Raw genomic sequence first — 18603 nt, forward strand, 5'->3', positions numbered from 1 at the left:
ACTTAATCCCTTCATACAGACAGAGACTGAAACTGTCTAAACCTGTTATGAGGACCATAAAGTGTTTCACCGCCGAGTCTGTGGACGAGCTGCGTGCATGTTGGGAGACGACAGACTGGGAGGAAATTGGAGAGACCACGGACAATCTGGACGAGTATACGGACACTGTGACCTCATACATACAGTTCAATGAGGCGCGCATCATTCCAACGCGCACCAGGGCTTGTTATAACAATGACAAGCCCTGGTTCACACCCAAGCTCCGACAGCTGCGCAAGAAGAAGGAGGCTGCGTGGAGAAGCGGGGACCGGAGTACCTACAGAGAAGCGAAGTACCACTTCAACAGGGAAGTGGAGAAAGCTAAATCTGTGTACCGTCTACAGGAACAGTTCCGCTCCAATGATTCTGTCGCCGTTTGGAGAGGGCTAAGGGCCCTTACGAACTATAAGTCCAAAACTCCCCAGGCCCTGAATGACCGGACTCTCGCTCAGGGCCTCAACACACATTACTGTCGTCATGAACGGCCTTCAGCTCATCAAAGCCCTGCTCCCCCCACCATCACTCTCCCCACCAATGCCAGCACGTCATTAAAGGAGTTAAAGGACTCAAAGGACTCCAAGGACATCACAGGACTCCACGAACATCATAGGACTGTAAAGGCCCTCTCCATCCGAGAAGAGGATGTACGCCGGCAGTTCTTGAAGCTCAATACGCGGAAGGGCCCCGGGCCGGATGGTGTCTCCCCCTCTACTCTCAGACACTGTGCGGATCAGCTGGCTCCTGTCTTCACTGAAATTTTTAACACCTCTCTGGAGCTATGCCGCGTGCCATCCTGCTTTAAGACCTCCACCATTGTCCCTGTCCCCAAGAAAGCACGGATCACAGGACTAAATGGCTACAGGCCGGTTGCGCTGACGTCTGTGGTCATGAAGTCCTTTGAGCGCTTGGTCCTGCCCCACCTCAAGGACATCCCAGCCCCCCTCCTGGACCCACTGCAGTTCGCCTACAGAGCCAACAGGTCTGTGGATGATGCAGTGAATCTGACCCTCCACTTCATCCTGGAGAATCTGGACTCCCCAGGAACCTACGCTAGGATCCTGTTTGTGGACTTCAGCTCTGCCTTCAACACCATCCTCCCTGGACTGCTATGAGACAAGCTCTACCAGCTCAGCGTGCCCAACTCCTTCTGCAGTTGGATCAATGACTTCCTGACAGACCGAAGACAGCACGTGCGGCTGGGGAAGATTGTCTCGGACAGTCGAACCACGAACACTGGTACTCCTCAGGGCTGTGTACTCTCCCCCTGGCTCTTCTCCCTGTATACAAACTGCTGCACCTCCAGTCACCAGTCCGTAAAACTGCTCAAGTTTGCGGATGACACCACCCTCATCGGGCTCATCTCGGATGGCGATGAGTCCACCTACAGGAAAGAGGTGGACCGGCTGGCATCCTGGTGCAGCCTCAACAACCTGGGGCTGAACGCCCAGAAAACAGTGGAGATGATCATGGACTTCAGGAAAGTCACAGCCCCACCATCCCCCCTCACCCTGATTGACTCTCCCACCCCCGTCTCCATTGTGGACTCCTTCCATCTTTTGGGCACCACCATCACCCAAGACCTCAAGTGGGAGCCGACCATCAGCTCCCTCATCAAGAAGGCCCAGCAGAGGATGTACTTCCTGCGGCAGCTGAGGAAACTTAAGGTGCCGACCGAGATGCTGGTGCAGTTTTACTCAGCCATCATCGAGTCCATCCTGACCTCCTCCATCACCGTGTGGTTCCCCGGCGCCACAGTCCAGGATAAGCATAGACTGCGGCGCATCGTACATGCTGCTGAGAAGGTGATTGGCTGCAAGCTCCCATCCCTCCAGGACTTGTTCTCCTCCAGGACCAGGAGGCGTGTGGGTCGGATCACAGCTGACTCTTCTCACCCTGGACACACACTATTCTCCCCTTTCCCCTCAGGCAGGAGACTACGCTCCATCCAGACCCACACCTTTCGCCACCTGAACAGTTTTTTCCCCTCGGCCATCAGGCACATGAACAATAACTCCTAACAGTAGCTCCTTGAATTCCTTGAATTCCTTCTAAGTCTATAACAAGATCTGATAGCTCAGTTACAGCTCTTTTTATTACCAAATATGTGTTATATGTGTTTTATGTTGCACGATTGCACCAAGAAAAACCCGTTCTCAAACAATGGCAATAAAACTATTCTGATTCTGATTGTGATTCTGATTTACGCCCTGCTGAGTATTGAATCACATCAACAGTATACAAAACAGGTTATTTTATAGCGCATTTAAAAATCAATTAAAACGCATCAGCAAATAAAACATCTTCTGTGGTACTGTCAAAATTAGAAATGGCAAAAAACATATTAAAAGAGAAAAAATATTGGAACCCACCATTAGTAGGACCTATTCAACGCCGTATAAGCCAGTGGCACCCCTCGTCGTTGGCTTATTTGAGTGGAAACGGCGAGCATTTCCCCATTATAGCGCCAGAACAGCTGAGCTAGCTTCCGGGGTTGGCCAACATCGTCTCACAAGATGTAGTTTCTCTTTAAATATCCTTCTTGAAAATGGCCTTGCAAATATATATCTGCCACCTATACAACATTTTGTTCTCCTTCTCTTCTATCCCGATCTGGCTACGGCGCAACACTTCCCGCTTCCTGTTAAATTTAAACTTGTGACTGGATACTCACTTTAGAATGACAAGTGAGTATCCAATCACAGTCTCGTTAACATCAGGCTACTTGGATGGGCTACTGTCAACAACTTGTGATCTGATTGGCTATCGCAACTGTCTATCAACTCTATGTGTTCTCAAATTCATGCGCTAACGGACCCGATGAGTATGCAATCACAGGACGCGTAAACGTCACGTTCAACGTGAGACCATCTAGAAGGCCTTACTGACAACAACTCGTGATCTGATTGGCTATCGCAACTGTCTATCACCTGTATGTCCCCTATCGCTAACAGTTAACAGACGCCCGCATTGTTGATTTTGAAGGCCTCAGGCAGATTTCGTACAGCATGGCAACATAAGCTAGCGGAATTCTGATTGGATACAAACTAAAACTAAAAACAACAGCACTGGAACGAGCATAATATGACATGAAGAGAATATGAATAATTTTAGATATTCAGGGAAAGTAAATTTAAAAATTATTTTATTTGTAATTACGATCATGATTTCTGGTTATGTTAGACCAGCAAAGAAGGCCTTGCTGGCCATGACGGCCCACCACTGACATTATGTAACATCTCACAGCAGGGAAGTCTTCTATCAACATCTGCTTCTAAGTCTTAAACAAGTCAATTATGTTTGCAGTGCAATGCAGTTGCGTCATCTTGTAAACACCATACACATCCATCGCTGTTTCTATTCATTACAATTACACTCAGATGGAAACAATATTTATGTAGGCAGAGCACATACCTTTTACATCATATGATCATTTATATCATATTAAATATATAATGTAAATTAATACAATCAATTAGCATATTAGGTGGGTGTGCAGTTAAGCAGATGTGTTTTGATGCCACGCAAACGACGTCAGAGGGCGACGAGACACCTGTCAGCAGATGCTATCATGTCTTCGAGCAACTTTATGGATTATTATATCACTTCAATGTTTCACTTTTTTTGATTAATATTGGCCTGTGGATTACTAATGGGTTGCTTGACATTGGACTTTGAAGGTTTTTTGAGGAAGAAATATTTTTTGTGTTACAAACTTTTGTGTGGTGATGTTTCCTTATTCGTGATTATTCCAAGCTGATTATCACATCCTAGGGCTGGGCGATATGGCAAAAAAATAAAAATAAAAAAAAATAAATAAATACATCTATTAATATCACATTTCTTGTACATTGTGTTTAACCTACCAGTTTTATAGCATCTGTACTAAAAACCAATGAACTAGGGATTAGTTCAACATGTTATTAACATTCTAAGTGAATAAAACAACGGAAATTAATTAAGAAAAAGCACAATATCTAACAATAAATTTGAGTTTACATGTTTCTAAGTAAAAGAAAGCTGCATCAGTTATTATGTCAACATTGGTGATTTGACTATAGTGTTAGAAGGTGTCAAGTTATCATGAACGTACCAATGAAGATGTTTAATTGGTGGTTGTGTCCACAACTGGCTGCAGTAGTAACAATTGTTTTTCACACAGCTTTATGGCGACAAGTTGTCATTATATTTGCAAAAGAAACATAATACGGAGCGGCATGGCGTGGTGGGTAGAGCAGCCGTGCCCGAAATTTGAGGGTTGCAGGTTCGCTCCCCGCCTCTTGCCATCCAAATCACTGCCGTTGTGTCCTGACATAGTACTACAAGTACTACAATAACAAAAACTACACGTATACTACTACAAGTACTACAACTACGAGAAACTACTAGTACACTAAAACAAGTGCTATAACTACAAACAACTATAACTGCACTATGACAAGTAGGCCACTGCATCTACAAAAAACTACAAGTACACTACTACACGTACACGCAAGTACACGCTGAGATCATTATTCATGCGTTCGTTACGTCTCGTCTCGATTACTGTAACATATTATTTTTGGGTCTCTCTATGTCTAGCATTAAAAGATTACAGTTGGTACAAAATGCGGCTGCTAGACTTTTGACAAGAACAAGAAAGTTTGATCATAATACGCCTATACTGGCTCACCTGCACTGGCTCCCTGTGCACTTAAGATGTGACTTTAAGGTTTACTACTTACGTATAAAATACTACACGGTCTAGCTCCATCCTATCTTGCTGATTGTATTGTACCATATGTCCCGGCAAGAAATCTGCGTTCAAAGAACTCCGGCTTATTAGTGATTCCCAGAGCCAAAACAAAGTCTGCAGTCTATAGAGCGTTTTCTATTTGGGCTCCAGTACTCTGGAATGCCCTCCCGGTAACAGTTAGAGATGCTACCTCAGTGGAAGCATTTAAGTCCCATCTTAAAACTCATTTGTATACTTTAGCCTTTAAATAGACCCCCCTTTTAGACCAGTTGATCTGCCGTTTCTTTTCTGCTCCGTCCCCCTCTCCTTCATGGAGGGGGCGGCACAGGTTCGGTGGCCACGGATGAAGTGCTGGCTGTCCTGGGTCGGGACCCAGGGTGGACCACTCATCTGTGTATCGGTTGGGGATGTCTCTGCGCTGCTGATCTGTCTCCGCTCAGGATGGTCTCCTGCTGGCTCCACTATGGACTGGACTCTCACTATTATGTTAGATCCACTATGGACTAGACTTTCACAATATTATGCTATATTCACTCTACCTCCATTGCACCGGTCGCCCAGGGGGCGTCCTCACATCTGCGGTCCCCACCAAGGTTTCTCATTGTTATCCCATTGGGTTGAGTTTTTTCTTGCCCTGATGTGGGATCTGAGCCGAGGATGTCGTTGTGGCTTGTGCAACCCTTTGAGACACTCGTGATTTAGGGCTATATAAGTAAACATTGATTGATTTATTGATTGATTGATACTACAAGTACTACAAACACAAGAAACTAAAAGTACACTACCACAAGTACTACAACTATTAGAAACTACCAGTATATTTCTACAAGTACTACAACTACAAAAAAACATATATTCTACACCTACATGTAGTAGAATCAAATGCTTACTGAATCTAATAGTCATTTGTAATCATTGTTTCATAATATTTTCTCTGTTTCAATTAATGTACCATAACAATAACGTGCTGTTCATATGTTTTGTTAAAGGTACAGCACACTGAGACAACAAGTAATTAAATATTTGTTGTTATTTGACTCTGAACGATGGTAATATCAAACAGATTGCATGAAACGTGTCCGCCTGTGGGGGGCAGCATGGTGCCAGAATACGTCGAAGTGTGATGTGAATTATAGCACAGAAGAAGAATCAAATGGGATGAACTGTTTATGTTTATTCGTGTGCTACTAAAGCTCTCACATTGTGTAACTACTATCACATCCTGTCTTGTGACACTCAGCTATCTGCTCGCAGTTCACCAAGACTTTGTAGACGGAGTCGGACTCTGAAATGGTCCCTGAATTCGTTCTGTTTCTCTCGGCACTGGGCTCGCTCGGCGTGGAAGGCACAGCCGGGAAAAAACTGCACTATGTAACAGTGGTGAGTGCTTTTTTTGGGTTATTTATTTATTAAATTGTTGTTCTAAAAAGCTTAACTATGTAACAGTGCGAAGTGTTTTGGTGGGAAAATCTACACCATAAAGCCCTAGTGTTTCACATTTTGTAAATATTTTATAATTTGTTTTATTAGGCAACACTGAACAAATAACTCCGATACAACAGCTTGTGAAACACTGTAACTTATTTTCCCCGACAAGAAGGTCAACGCATCTATTAAAGTCTAAATCACTAGGACAAATTGTGCCCAACGTATGACTATTTAGTGTGATTTAGCATTAAGCCGAGTTCCTTCACTGCACTTCATAGTCACCACCTGACATTACTTATACAGCACTACACATGATCTACTCTACATCCTCAGTGATGCAACTCCCAAAACACAAACAATAGTCAAGCTAAGTTTATGTACATAGCACAATTCATACGCAAAGTGCTTGACGAATGCATAACATTTTCTAGAAGTCGAATGAAAATGACATCATCATAAAAATAATCATGAATTAATTCAATTAAAATCAAATATTTATATTAAATGACAGCATATACACAAGGGGTACACAATAAATATTGGACAGATAATTATCAGTCTAAAATGAGAAATTATGATGTCAGTATGCTACAATGTATGGTTTATAAAGTGTATATGCTGCAATTTATAGTTTATAAAGTACTTGGGTTAAAATCATAACATTTATTAATTGCCTCAGTGCCCATATGCTTTATAAAATGTTTTTAGGGCTAATGACGTGATGACGCATATTTTTGTGTCCAATTTTATTATCTTATTTGTAAAATAATGTAATCAAGTCCTGTCATGTGTAACTTTATTCTTTCGAATTGATGTAGTTTGAATTCACTTTCACTTGCACTTTTATGCTTTGACAACTCACATGCCAGCATAACTGAACACACTAGGATGACTCTTAAAAAAGGTACTTTAAGAGTAATTATAAATGTGTTATTAAAAACAAAAAAGATAATACAAGTGTCCAAACAGAAGCCTGTTTAGTGTGAAATTAGTTGCAAAAGTCAGTTGGGGGGGAAAAACCAGTAAATCAGGTGGCACAACTGGAAAGTGGTGTTATGTTATTAAATTTAAAAGTCTAAAATTATGTTTTGCAGTTTCTAAATGTTAGATATGTTTTACATGTTCACATTTTCTTCATGATGATTATACACATACACACACACATATATATATATATATATATATATATATATATATATATATATATATATATATATATATATATATATATATATATATATATATATATATATATATATATATATATATAACACTCGGTACGTGTCGATCAATCGGCTACTGGCCAGTATCGGCCCATTTTCGTGAAAAAATACTTAATCGCTATTGTCAATTAATGCCTTTTAATGCTGATCATGAATGCAGATCCCCTCTGGCTGACACTGTATTAGTTTTTATTCCCCCGACTGACAAGCTAGCAGCTGTGTCTCCATACACAGAGGAGCTGCCCCCTCAGATAATAACAATCGCCTCCATTATGGCAAAATACTGCATTTCTGCTTTGTTCATTAATTGTGTCAACGTGTCAGCTTTTTCTCATTACATTGTGCCTTTGTCTCTATCTTTAGATTTTGATAGAGAGAAGTATTTTTTTATGTTATGTTTATTTTGTGTACATTGACATGACAAGTGTATGCACATAAACAGGCTGTATCGTATCGTGACATATCCATTAAGAGTTTGAGCAGAAATAAGTCGTATAGGACTAAAACATCACCAACATGCTATGTCACATTATTCTTCCGTAGCGTTGGTCGTCCACTTGTAGTTTGGCTGAGTGGCTAACACACGTGCCTTTCACCCCACTGAAAAGGGTTCGAGCCTCGGAAGGGACCATAGAAGCAAATCTTTCTTTAAAAAATGTTTACATCTTGTAGTCATATAAATAAATAGTTTTTATTGTAAAGAAAAAAACATTTATTCATACCCGAAATTATCCAGAAGAGTTGGCCCTGTCGCACACATTTTTTTTAACCAAAGTAGCAAACTGGTTTGAAAGCCTGGCTGTTTAGCACAGTGGTTAGCATTATTGACGTTCAAGCAGGAGGAACTGGTTCAAATCCTGTTTGCCCGAAGGCATGGACTGACCTACGAGAGGAGTAAATTCCTTCTGGGATGCATACTTCCTTGGATTTTTTCCAACTATTATAACATACATTTTTCATTTCTAAATTCATCGTATGTTGCACTACAGTCTCCTGTCTTCAGCATTCAAATGTTTCCTACAATCACAGTATTTCTACATTTAAACCATTTCACAGTTAAACCGTTTTCACCTTTCCTTATACATTCCACTCACATTCAAACGAGCATTCGTCAACATTCAAACCATTTCTACTGTACATTCAAACATATTATTACAATACTCTACATTCCTTCTGCATTTCAGTTTAGCTCCAGCATTAGGCATTCACACACAATTCCTACTGGAATTGTATTTTCCTGTTAATGATGGTTATTCATTATGTTTGGTAAAACAGTGTTGGGGTTCGGAGGGTTGCATGTGACACTATCATGTAATTTATAATGAAATTATCTAATAAAAAGGCCAAAAAAGTTATACATTAAGTTCAATCAATCAATCAACGTTTATTTATATAGCCCTAAATCACAAAAGTCTCAAAGGGCTGCACAAGCCACAACGACATCCTCGGCACAGAGCCCACACAAGGGACGTCAATGTGAATGACTATGAGAAACCTTGGAGAGGACCGCATATGTGGGTAACCCCCCCCCTAGCTTCAACTCCCCACTAGTCCTTCACTTGCACTTTACTCATCCACAAATCTTTCATCCTCGCTCAAATTAATGGGGAAATTGTCGCTTTCTCTGTCCGAATCTCTCTCACTTCATGCGGCCATCATTGTAAACAATAGGGAACTTTGCGTATATGTTCAATTGACTACGTCACGCTACTTCCGGTAGGGGCAAGCCTTTTTTTTATCAGATACCAAAAGTTGCGATCTTTATCGTCGTTGTTCTATACTAAATCCTTTCAGCAAAAATATGGCAATATCGCGAAATGATCAAGTATGACACATAGAATAGATCTGCTATCCCCGTTTAAATAAAAAAAATTCATTTCAGTAGGCCTTTAAACTGCAGCTCAGCTCACTCGCAGTCCTGGCTTGAGGTGAAGGCTAATTACCTCTCAGTTCCAGCCACATCGACCCCTTCTGAGCGCCTATTTTCAGCTGCTGGGAATATTGTAAACAAGAAAAGAACCAGAGCACGTAGACATGCTAACCTTTCTTCATTACAACTGTTAGTCACTCACTGGAATGAGTACAATTGGTTATTGTGTACTGTGTTGGACTGGATGTTTATTTTGCACATTTTAAAAGCAATACTTAATGTTTACAGTGCTCCAGAATATTTAGATTGTCACTTTTTTGTATTGGATGTTTATCTTTATTTTTGCACATTTTAGCAAATAAGCAATACTTTCACTTTTGTTGAAATGTTTACACTGTTGTTACAGAATATTTCGTTTTACACTTTTTTGTATTGGATGTTTATCTTTATTTTTGCACATTTTAAAGCAAAATAAGCAATACTTATACTATTGCAGAATATTAAAATTTGCACTGGATGTTGACTTTTATATTTGCACATTAAAAAGCAAATAAGCTACTTTTAATTTTGTTAAAGGTTAAAAGTTTTAAATGTTTACATTGTTACAGAATATTTAGTCATGTTGTTGTCAATGTTGACTGAGTGGCCATACTTCTTTTTTTTTGTAAATAAAAGCCATGCCTTTTGAAAAAACTGGCCTACATTTATTTTTTCATCTTCATTTTGAATAAAAAAATAATCGGTAAAAGGCAAAATAATCTATAGATTAATCGAAAAAAAATAATCTATAGATTAACCGATTAATCGAAAAAAATAATCTATAGATTAATCGATATAAAAATAATCGTTAGCTGCAGCCTTATTATTAGTATCAATGTGTCAGCTTGTTTTCATTACATGCTTTTTCTGGCGTCATAAAAAAAACAGCTACGTTTCATAGGTAGCCTTCGCGTCAACAATTGGGCATCCCAGTTTGACCTTATTATACATTTGATCGTTTGTAGAGTTAAACATTTATAATAAATGACAAAATACACACATATAGGGCTGGACGATATATCAATATACTCGATATTGTGCGATATAGAAAATGACTATATCGTGATAGTCGAGTATACGTTCTCACGCAGTTGCTTTTAGCTGCGGGCATTACACTGTCGGCTCTTCCCACTCTTTCTTGTCTCTCCTTCTCACATAGACATAAAACAAGTATGTGGCAAAAGCGTACAAAAAGTAGCAGCTCCACTAATGCAGCAAAATTTGAAAAGTCACCTGCTAGAGAATGAAGAGTGCTTGAAACTCCGCATGTCAACATCTCTGTTTGGTGCCACACCAACAAAATGCCGAAGCAACCATTTCCACATCAACACCGTATGAAAAAAATAGTGAATCATCATACTGGTGTGATTATATGCATCAAGTGTTCATTCAAGGCTAAGGCAAAATATCGACATATTCTGTATATCGTGTATAGTGACATGGCGTAAAAATATCGAGATATTAATAAAAGGCCATATCGTCCATCACTACACACATATAATTAAAGGGTTTGCCCTAAATCACCAAAATGATTCCCGAGCGCGGCCACCGCTTCTGCTCACTGCTCCCATCACCTCCCAGTGGGTGAACATGGGGATGGGTCAAATGCAGAGGATAATTTCATAACACCTAGTGTGTGTGTGACTATCGTTGGGACTTTAACTTTTAACTTAGATTGCCACTATATATGTGGCAGTGTGACCGTGGCTAGGGTCGTGATCAATATGACATCATGACAATTTTGATAAGCAATGATGGATACATTTTCTTTAAAAGGCTAAACAATAGTTTTATATTTATTTAAAAACAAATGTTTTATTAGTTAACATGTTTTTTTCTTTATTATCAGAATCAGCTTTATTGGCCAAGTATGTTTAACACATAGGGAATTTGACTTGGTAGACTGTGCCTTCTTTGTTCAATGCAATTTCAATGGTTGCTGCTTTTTGTAAAAGGTAACACAGGCTACGCTCTACTCTGCCTTCCCTGAAAGAATTTGTTTTGCCAAATATGTAAACAGTCTTTTGAATTAAGGATGAAATAATCACTTGAGGTGTTTTGTTGATATTCTCCACAATAAAGTCACTGTACAGTTGTACAGTGACTTTATTGTGGTTAGTTAACCACACTGAGGAAAGTCAATTGTATACACACATAAAGTGCACATACATGTAGGAATCATGTTAAATTAATAATATCGTTTGGAATAAACTGAAAACAGCAATACAGTTATGCAGGTTGAAGGTTCAGTTCAGTTCAGTTAATTTCAAACATGCATACAATACAATTACAATTGCATCACATATTTCCAGTTGTTTCATTACAGGATGCCCAAAAAGGAGTAGGACGTAGCAGAGCTTATCTAATTTGACCCCTTTTCATATCATAGCAGTTTTATCACATGTCTATGTTCTCTGTTTGTAACAGAACAGTGAATAAATAATAAATAATTAAATAATATACTATAAGAAAGTAAACACATATTAAATACATAAATAATCATTATCTCTCGTTCTTAAAAAGTTTCAAGATATTTATGCTAATTGTTCTTCTTTATACTTTGTGAACACTTGTAGTTTGTTCAGTCTCTTAAACTCAATCATATTAGTGCTTTTGTTTGATTTATTTGCTTATTCCATAGTTTAATTCCACATACTGATACGTTAAAGGTCTTAAGTGTTCTACGTGCATACACATGTTTGAGATTAAATTTTTCTTCTAAGGTTATATTTCTTCTCTTTTGTTGAGAAGAATTGTTGTACATTCTTGGGTAGCAGGTTATAATTTGGTTTTCATCGATTTTAGCGGCTACACGCATATGAAGAAGATGGATGGAAGTCATTAATTATAGTTACTCGTCACTTTACCAAAAAAGTAATTAAATTACTAACGGAATTACTTTTTAATAAATGTAAATACTTTCTCGGTAAAGTAGCTCATGTGTTACTTAAAAAAACTTCAAATATCTGGCATAATGCAGTTAAGATACGTTTTAGTGTGTGCGTCCAGTGTTTGTGCCTTTTAAGAGGTGGTGCCTGTTGCCTAGTGCAGTGTTTTTCAACCTTTTTTGAGCCAAGGCACATTTTTTTCATAAAAAAAATACGGAGGCACACCACCAGCAGAAAAGGTTAAAAAATGAAACTCCACCAGGTTGTCGTGCCTTATTTTGAGTTTGTTGTTGTTTCCTGTGTGTCGTGCTTTAGTTCCTGTCTTGCGCTGTTATTTTGGTGACCCTTCGTGTTTTGTTGGTGTTCTCCAGTAGCAGCTTCACACCTTCCTTTTGAGTGCTATTGCCCGCATCCGGGTTTGTTTTCGCAATCAAGACTATTGAAGTTGTGTGCACGCTATCCTTCTATGTGGGGACATTGTTGATTGTCATGTCGTGTACGGATGTGCTTTGTGGACGCCGTCTTTGCTCCACACGCTGTAAGTTTTTGCTGTCATCCAGCATTCTGTTTTTGTTTACTTAGTAGCCAGTTCAGTTTTACTTTTGTTTTACATAGCCATCTCTATGCTTCAGTGCCTTTTCCTAGCGGGACTTGGTTTAAGCGTTACATACCTTTTTACCTGCACGCTGTCTCCCGCGGTGCTCTGCCAATTGGGATCACGACAAACCATCCTCGACGCGTTCCGACTTCTACAAAGCAATGAACTACCTGCCGCCACCTACTGATATGGAGTATTACAAGATTACCCTGCCAAGCTCTACACAGCACAGGCATTAGACAACGGCACATTATTATGATTATTGATTTGCAAAAAATATTTATTGGACCAATTAGGTGAAGTTGCATAATTTCCCACGGCACACCAGACTATATCTCACGGCACACGTGGCACAGTGGTTGAAAATCACTGGCCTAGTGACGTGTGACGTCAGCGAGTACATGCAGGCTTGAGCGGTTTTTGTTAGCTTAGCAGGCTAGGAGCAGAAGTTTGTCGGCTCTGACGGCAGCTCTTTTGAATCTTTCACTGGTTTGTGTTACCTCTGCTTAATAAATAGATTGAATGTGCTTCCATGGCTGTATGTGATTGTCCACAAACGAGGTATTGTTTGAATGGCAAGTTTGTCACTTCAGTCATTGATTTACTGTTCAATATTCTTTCCGTTGTAATTATATTGCATGTTCAAAATAAACGGAATCTAACTAACTAACTAACTAACCCTCGTAGTTACTAGCGCGTAGTAGTAATTACTACTACTGTTAATAGCACTAGTTACAGTTTGTGTCAAGTTTTAAGGTGGTGAAAAAAACTTTGTCTTTTACTGACCAGTTCCTCCAACTAACACTTTGTTCAATCAGTGTTGTGAGCACTGGAGCCCCGCTCCCTTCTGTGCATGGAGGAGGAGGAGGACACACACAGCTCTGCAGCACACACGGAGGACACTTTCAATCACTTTCACAATCACAGTCTATTTGGATATGGTTATGGTTTAAGTTTATTTCAAACATGCTATAAAGATAGGTGAACATATTACGCTTGTTTGATCAACTTTGGATGCATTTATTTTAGGAGAACGTGTGCTATCAAACAAACACACTTTTTTGAATTTTGGAATGATCTTTACTGCTATTGTTTGATTAGGCTCGAAAACAACTCAGTCAAAATATTAGGCTAATCGTAGAATATTTAGAGGTTCCGCATTGACAATTTCTGACACACTTCTCACAACTTCTATTTTCTTCGACGCAATTTCTCAGACCTGGATTTAATCATGTTCTAAAATCCACATTAGAGCTGCAGTATTATGGCCAAAATATTTTCATCAATGTTAAAATCATGATTAATAATCACAATTATTTACTATTATTTAAAACATATTTTATTGCACTTTTTATTTTCAACAAATAGTATGTAAACTTGGCTTTCATTTAGGGCTGGGCGATTTATCGAATATACTCGATATATCGCGTGTTTGTCTCTGTGCGATATAGAAAATGAGTATATCGTGATATTCGAGTATACGTTCTCACGCAGTTGCTTTTAGCTGCATGCGTTTCTCACTCTTTCTTGTCTCTCCTTCTCACAGAGACATAAAACAAGTGCACCTTCTTACATACGTCACATACTGTCGTGCGTGCAACGTCATACGCCCTCGCGGAGCAGAGAGGTAGCGGCATGGCTAACGTTAGCTGTGGTGCAAACGGAGCGGTGCGAGTGGTAATACGAGAGAGAGAAGGTGCCAACTCTGGTAACAAATGAAGGAAGAATAATTAATTCCCAAGAAAAAACGCACATGGTCCATCATCTGGCGGTGGTTTGGCTTCAAGCAGGAATATGTTGAACAGACAACCGTAATATGTCAAGTATGCGGCATTAAGCGTTGCTACAAAAAGTAGCATTGATGCTAATTTGTATCATCATTTGAAAAGTCACCCGCTAGAGAATGAAGAGTGCTTGAAACTCCGCATGTCAACATCTCCGGCCGGAACCATACCCACAAAATGCAGAAGCAACCATTTCCACATCAACACCGTATGAAAAAACTAGTCAACAACAGAAGGAGATAACATCCGCAGGAACCTACCACACAGCGAAGGACATACACTATTTGATTTCCTATTATGCAGCTCATTTTTATTTGACAGTTATTGAAATATCTTGTGTGACATCATGCACAAAAGTGCACTTTATTTGTTTTAAACTATTATAGTGGCGTTCTGTACAAAAAGTGCACTTTAATTTAGTGTTGTTTTGATATGTCATCTTAGTGACATCATGCACAAAAGTGCACTAATAGCTTGTTTTAAAATGTCTCTGACAATCTTGCACATTCTGTTTTGGAAATTACATGAATGTTTGTGCCACTGCTTAATAACTGCTTAATAAATACACTTTTGGTAAATTGACGTAGTTGTGATTTCCCTCTCTGCATGAAAGTTTAAAATTAGCATATATTAATGCAGTATGAACAAGAATGTTTTAATAAAATATAATGCATTATTATTATTATTATATGCATCAAGTGTTAATTCAAGACTAAGGCAAAATATCTAGATATATATCGTGTATCGTGACATGGCCTAAAAATATCGAGATATTAATAAAAGGCCATATCGCCCAGCCCTACTTTCATTTCAAAATGAAACTACAAAACCAATTTCCTAATAATAAAATAAAATGGGCAAAAGACAAAGGGCTAACTAAATTGCAGAGTGATCAAGTGAAAAAATAAGATTATGCACGAAAGGCACATACAAAGGAACACATTCATTGTACTGCTCTCAGTATACATAGGACATATGTCTTTAGCCAAATAAAACGTTATTACGTCCGTTATTTTGACGTGTCTTTGAGAGGTGGATGGATACAGGGTCTCTTGGTGCACGGTTGATGTTACGGTCGTCTGTATTTTAGGCACACCCACTTTTGGTGCTGTTCGTCTGGAATTTGCGACGGTGGGGGCTGGCCCGCTCTGTTAGCAACCAACTTTACAGCGCGGGCATATGATGGCAGTTGAGAAAAGAAGGGAAGTGTTGTTAATGCATAATGTCTCTCCGCAACTCGATAATTTATTTGTATATGCACGTCACCAACGCAGCTTTGCTGTGCAACTTTTTGTGGCATTTGTTGTTGGTTCATCCGCCCGGGAGCATTTCCGGGTTTCGGGAAACGAGCGGGAGTGCTTAGAGAACGGCGAGTCGTGCGGTTGTGTTCCAGGGTTAAAATGCGTGCCTGTTGGTACCCTGTGGGTAACTCTGCAGGAGGATAGGGCACCAATGTAATATTGCATTTATTTGTCCTAATATTTACTGGCTACTGGCTGATTTACCTTCAACCTCTGTTGTCACTCACTCTTACTCGCTTTCACATGAGTCCACTGTCTATTGGTCGCCCTCTGGTGGTTGGCTGACTGTTGGTTGTGAATGTGGCATGCTTGGTTTGAAATGCAGCGAAGCCTGTTTTTAAATTCAATATCGCAGATGTTCCCCCTCATTTAATCCTAGCTGCCAAAACCGTGATCACGATTAAAATGAAATTAATTGTGCAGCCCTAATCCACATACGGCAGGCAATTGTTGTATTAGTTATTTTCTGTTACACAAGACAGGACTTACATTATGCAATATGTACTTTTTGCGCGTTGGAAGCGAAAGAGCATACTTGCCTCGAGAGACAGGGGGCGATGACAACGAACTTGACAATGAGTCCTTGCATGGCTTCTTCCCCTTGCTGCTTCTCACGTTGGAGTCTGCGTTGTTCCGCTGCTTATCACTCGAATGAGCATTGTTCAATGCCAACGAGTCATTTTCGCTTGGGCAATGTTGTGAGGCATGTCAAAAAGACATTGAGACATTCAGTGAATTCTAGCCTGGCTGCCTCAGCCTTCGGTCCACACCGTTTTCAGCTATGTGGCGGTGTCTGCCACTTGCTGTAAACTGCAAGCAGTTTTCGTGCGGCGCTTTTGGATGTCATGGTTGGAATTCTTGAATGTCTCTACTTCTGCAATCACCATGCTTGTTAAATTACCAAGAGTTTGTTTTTCCTCCTTGTGGAACTGCACAAACCTGCAAAGCACTTCACCAATTGAAGGTAACTTATCTCCAACTTATCTCTACAGGGTCGCTGCTGGCATGGCCAGTGAGCCATACCTCAATTTTAGAATGTAAAGTTCTTGCGGTAGCCCTCCCTAAATGATCATCCATCCCTTGCAAAATATAGACTGACTGGTTTATTTGAGGCGCCGTGCCAATCCACTGGTGGCCCAGACATGATTTGACGCACATTCATGCCCAAGTATGCAAAAAGGCAACAATTTGCCAAACGCATCCCAGCCTGTTTCTGTCAAAACACACCCAGACAAACAATTGGCAAAACACGCTTTAAGGTCACACAGTCCAGGCGCAGCAAGAACGAATAAACTCTGACTCGCTCACTCATGTTCTGGAAGGCACTGACCAGAATCGCAATGATCATATACCTACACATACGCATAGCGACGGAAATGGTCGATGTGGAACCCTAAATGTTCTTGCTGAACGCATCCCAGCCCGTTTCTGTCGAAACACACCCCAACAAACACTTGGCAAAACACGCTTTAAGTTCACACAGTCCAGGCGTAGCGAGAACTAATAAACTCTGACTCGCTCAATCATGTTCGGGAAGGCACTGGCCAGGATCGCAATGATCATATACAGGTACCTATGCATACGCATAGCGACGGAAATTGTCGTTGGGGAACCCCTAAATGTTCAACTTTGTTGAAACGTTGTTTTTAAGGGTTTTTTGTCAAACCTATCAACCTGCTTAAGGGCCGTATAAAATTGTTTTTTATATAAAAATATAATTTGCCAACACACAGATGTGCAAACGGAGGTCCGAAGACGCACACGGCGTAAAATTCGATGTTATCGTTAATATTAATGTAAAAAAAATTAGGGTAGTTTACACAGACAGAATTAAACAAGAATTTCATTAATTAACTTTTAAGGGCAGCACGGTGGAAGAGGGGTTAGTGCGGGGTTAGTTTGCATGTTCTCTCCGTGACTGCGTGGGTTCCCTTCGGGTACTCCAGCTTCCTCCCACCTCCAAAAACATGCACCTGGGGATAGGTTGATTGGCCCTACAGTGTGAACGTGAGCGTGAATGTTGTCTGTCTATCAGTGTTGGCCCTGTGATGACGTGGCGACTTGTCCAGGGTGTACCCCGCCTTCCACCCGAATGCAGCTGAGATAGGCTCCAGCACCCCCTGCGACCCCGAAAGGGACAAGCGGTAGAAAATGGATTGATGGAACTTGAAATACCTTTCCCTTTAACTTTTTCTCCTTACATTTGTCAAATGCAGGCACGCATGTGTGTGAAGGCGAATGTGGCGAGAGTTCGATGTCGGCAATGAGCAGTAGCGACTCCGGACGTGCACCAGGCCCTTCCTGCGCGCCTGTCCCTTCCTTAGCTACGGTGATGTATGTATATATACAAACCCCGTTTCCATATGAGTTGGGAAATTGTGTTAGATGTTAATATAAACGGAATACAATGATTTGCAAATCCTTTTCAACCCATATTCAGTTGAATATGCTACAAAGACAACATATTTGATATTCAAACTGATAAACATTTTTTTTTTGCAAATAATCATTAACTTTAGAATTTGATGCCAGCAACACGTGACAAAGAAGTTGGGAAAGGTGGCAATAAATACTGATAAAGTTGAGGAATGCTCATCAAACACTTATTTGGAACATCCCACAGGTGAACAGGCAAATTGGGAACAGGTGGGTGCCATGATTGGGTATAAAAGTAGATTCCATGAAATGCTCAGTCATTCAC

General features: G+C 40.2%; 1 protein-coding gene across 2 annotated transcripts in view; it reads left to right on the plus strand.

The window, feature by feature from the left end:
- Positions 1–5898: 5898 nt before the first annotated feature.
- Positions 5899–18603, plus strand: part of acp2 (acid phosphatase 2, lysosomal) — a 62655-nt gene continuing 49950 nt past the window's right edge. For both annotated transcript variants that reach the window (XM_062054000.1, XM_062054001.1), the window contains exon 1: positions 5899–6151. In XM_062054000.1, the coding sequence (XP_061909984.1) occupies positions 6062–6151 (90 nt within the window). In that variant the 5' untranslated portion in view covers positions 5899–6061. The remainder of the gene's footprint in view (positions 6152–18603) is intronic.

The sequence above is a fragment of the Entelurus aequoreus genome, linkage group LG07 (assembly GCF_033978785.1).
Source record: "Entelurus aequoreus isolate RoL-2023_Sb linkage group LG07, RoL_Eaeq_v1.1, whole genome shotgun sequence".
NCBI lineage: Eukaryota > Metazoa > Chordata > Actinopteri > Syngnathiformes > Syngnathidae > Entelurus > Entelurus aequoreus.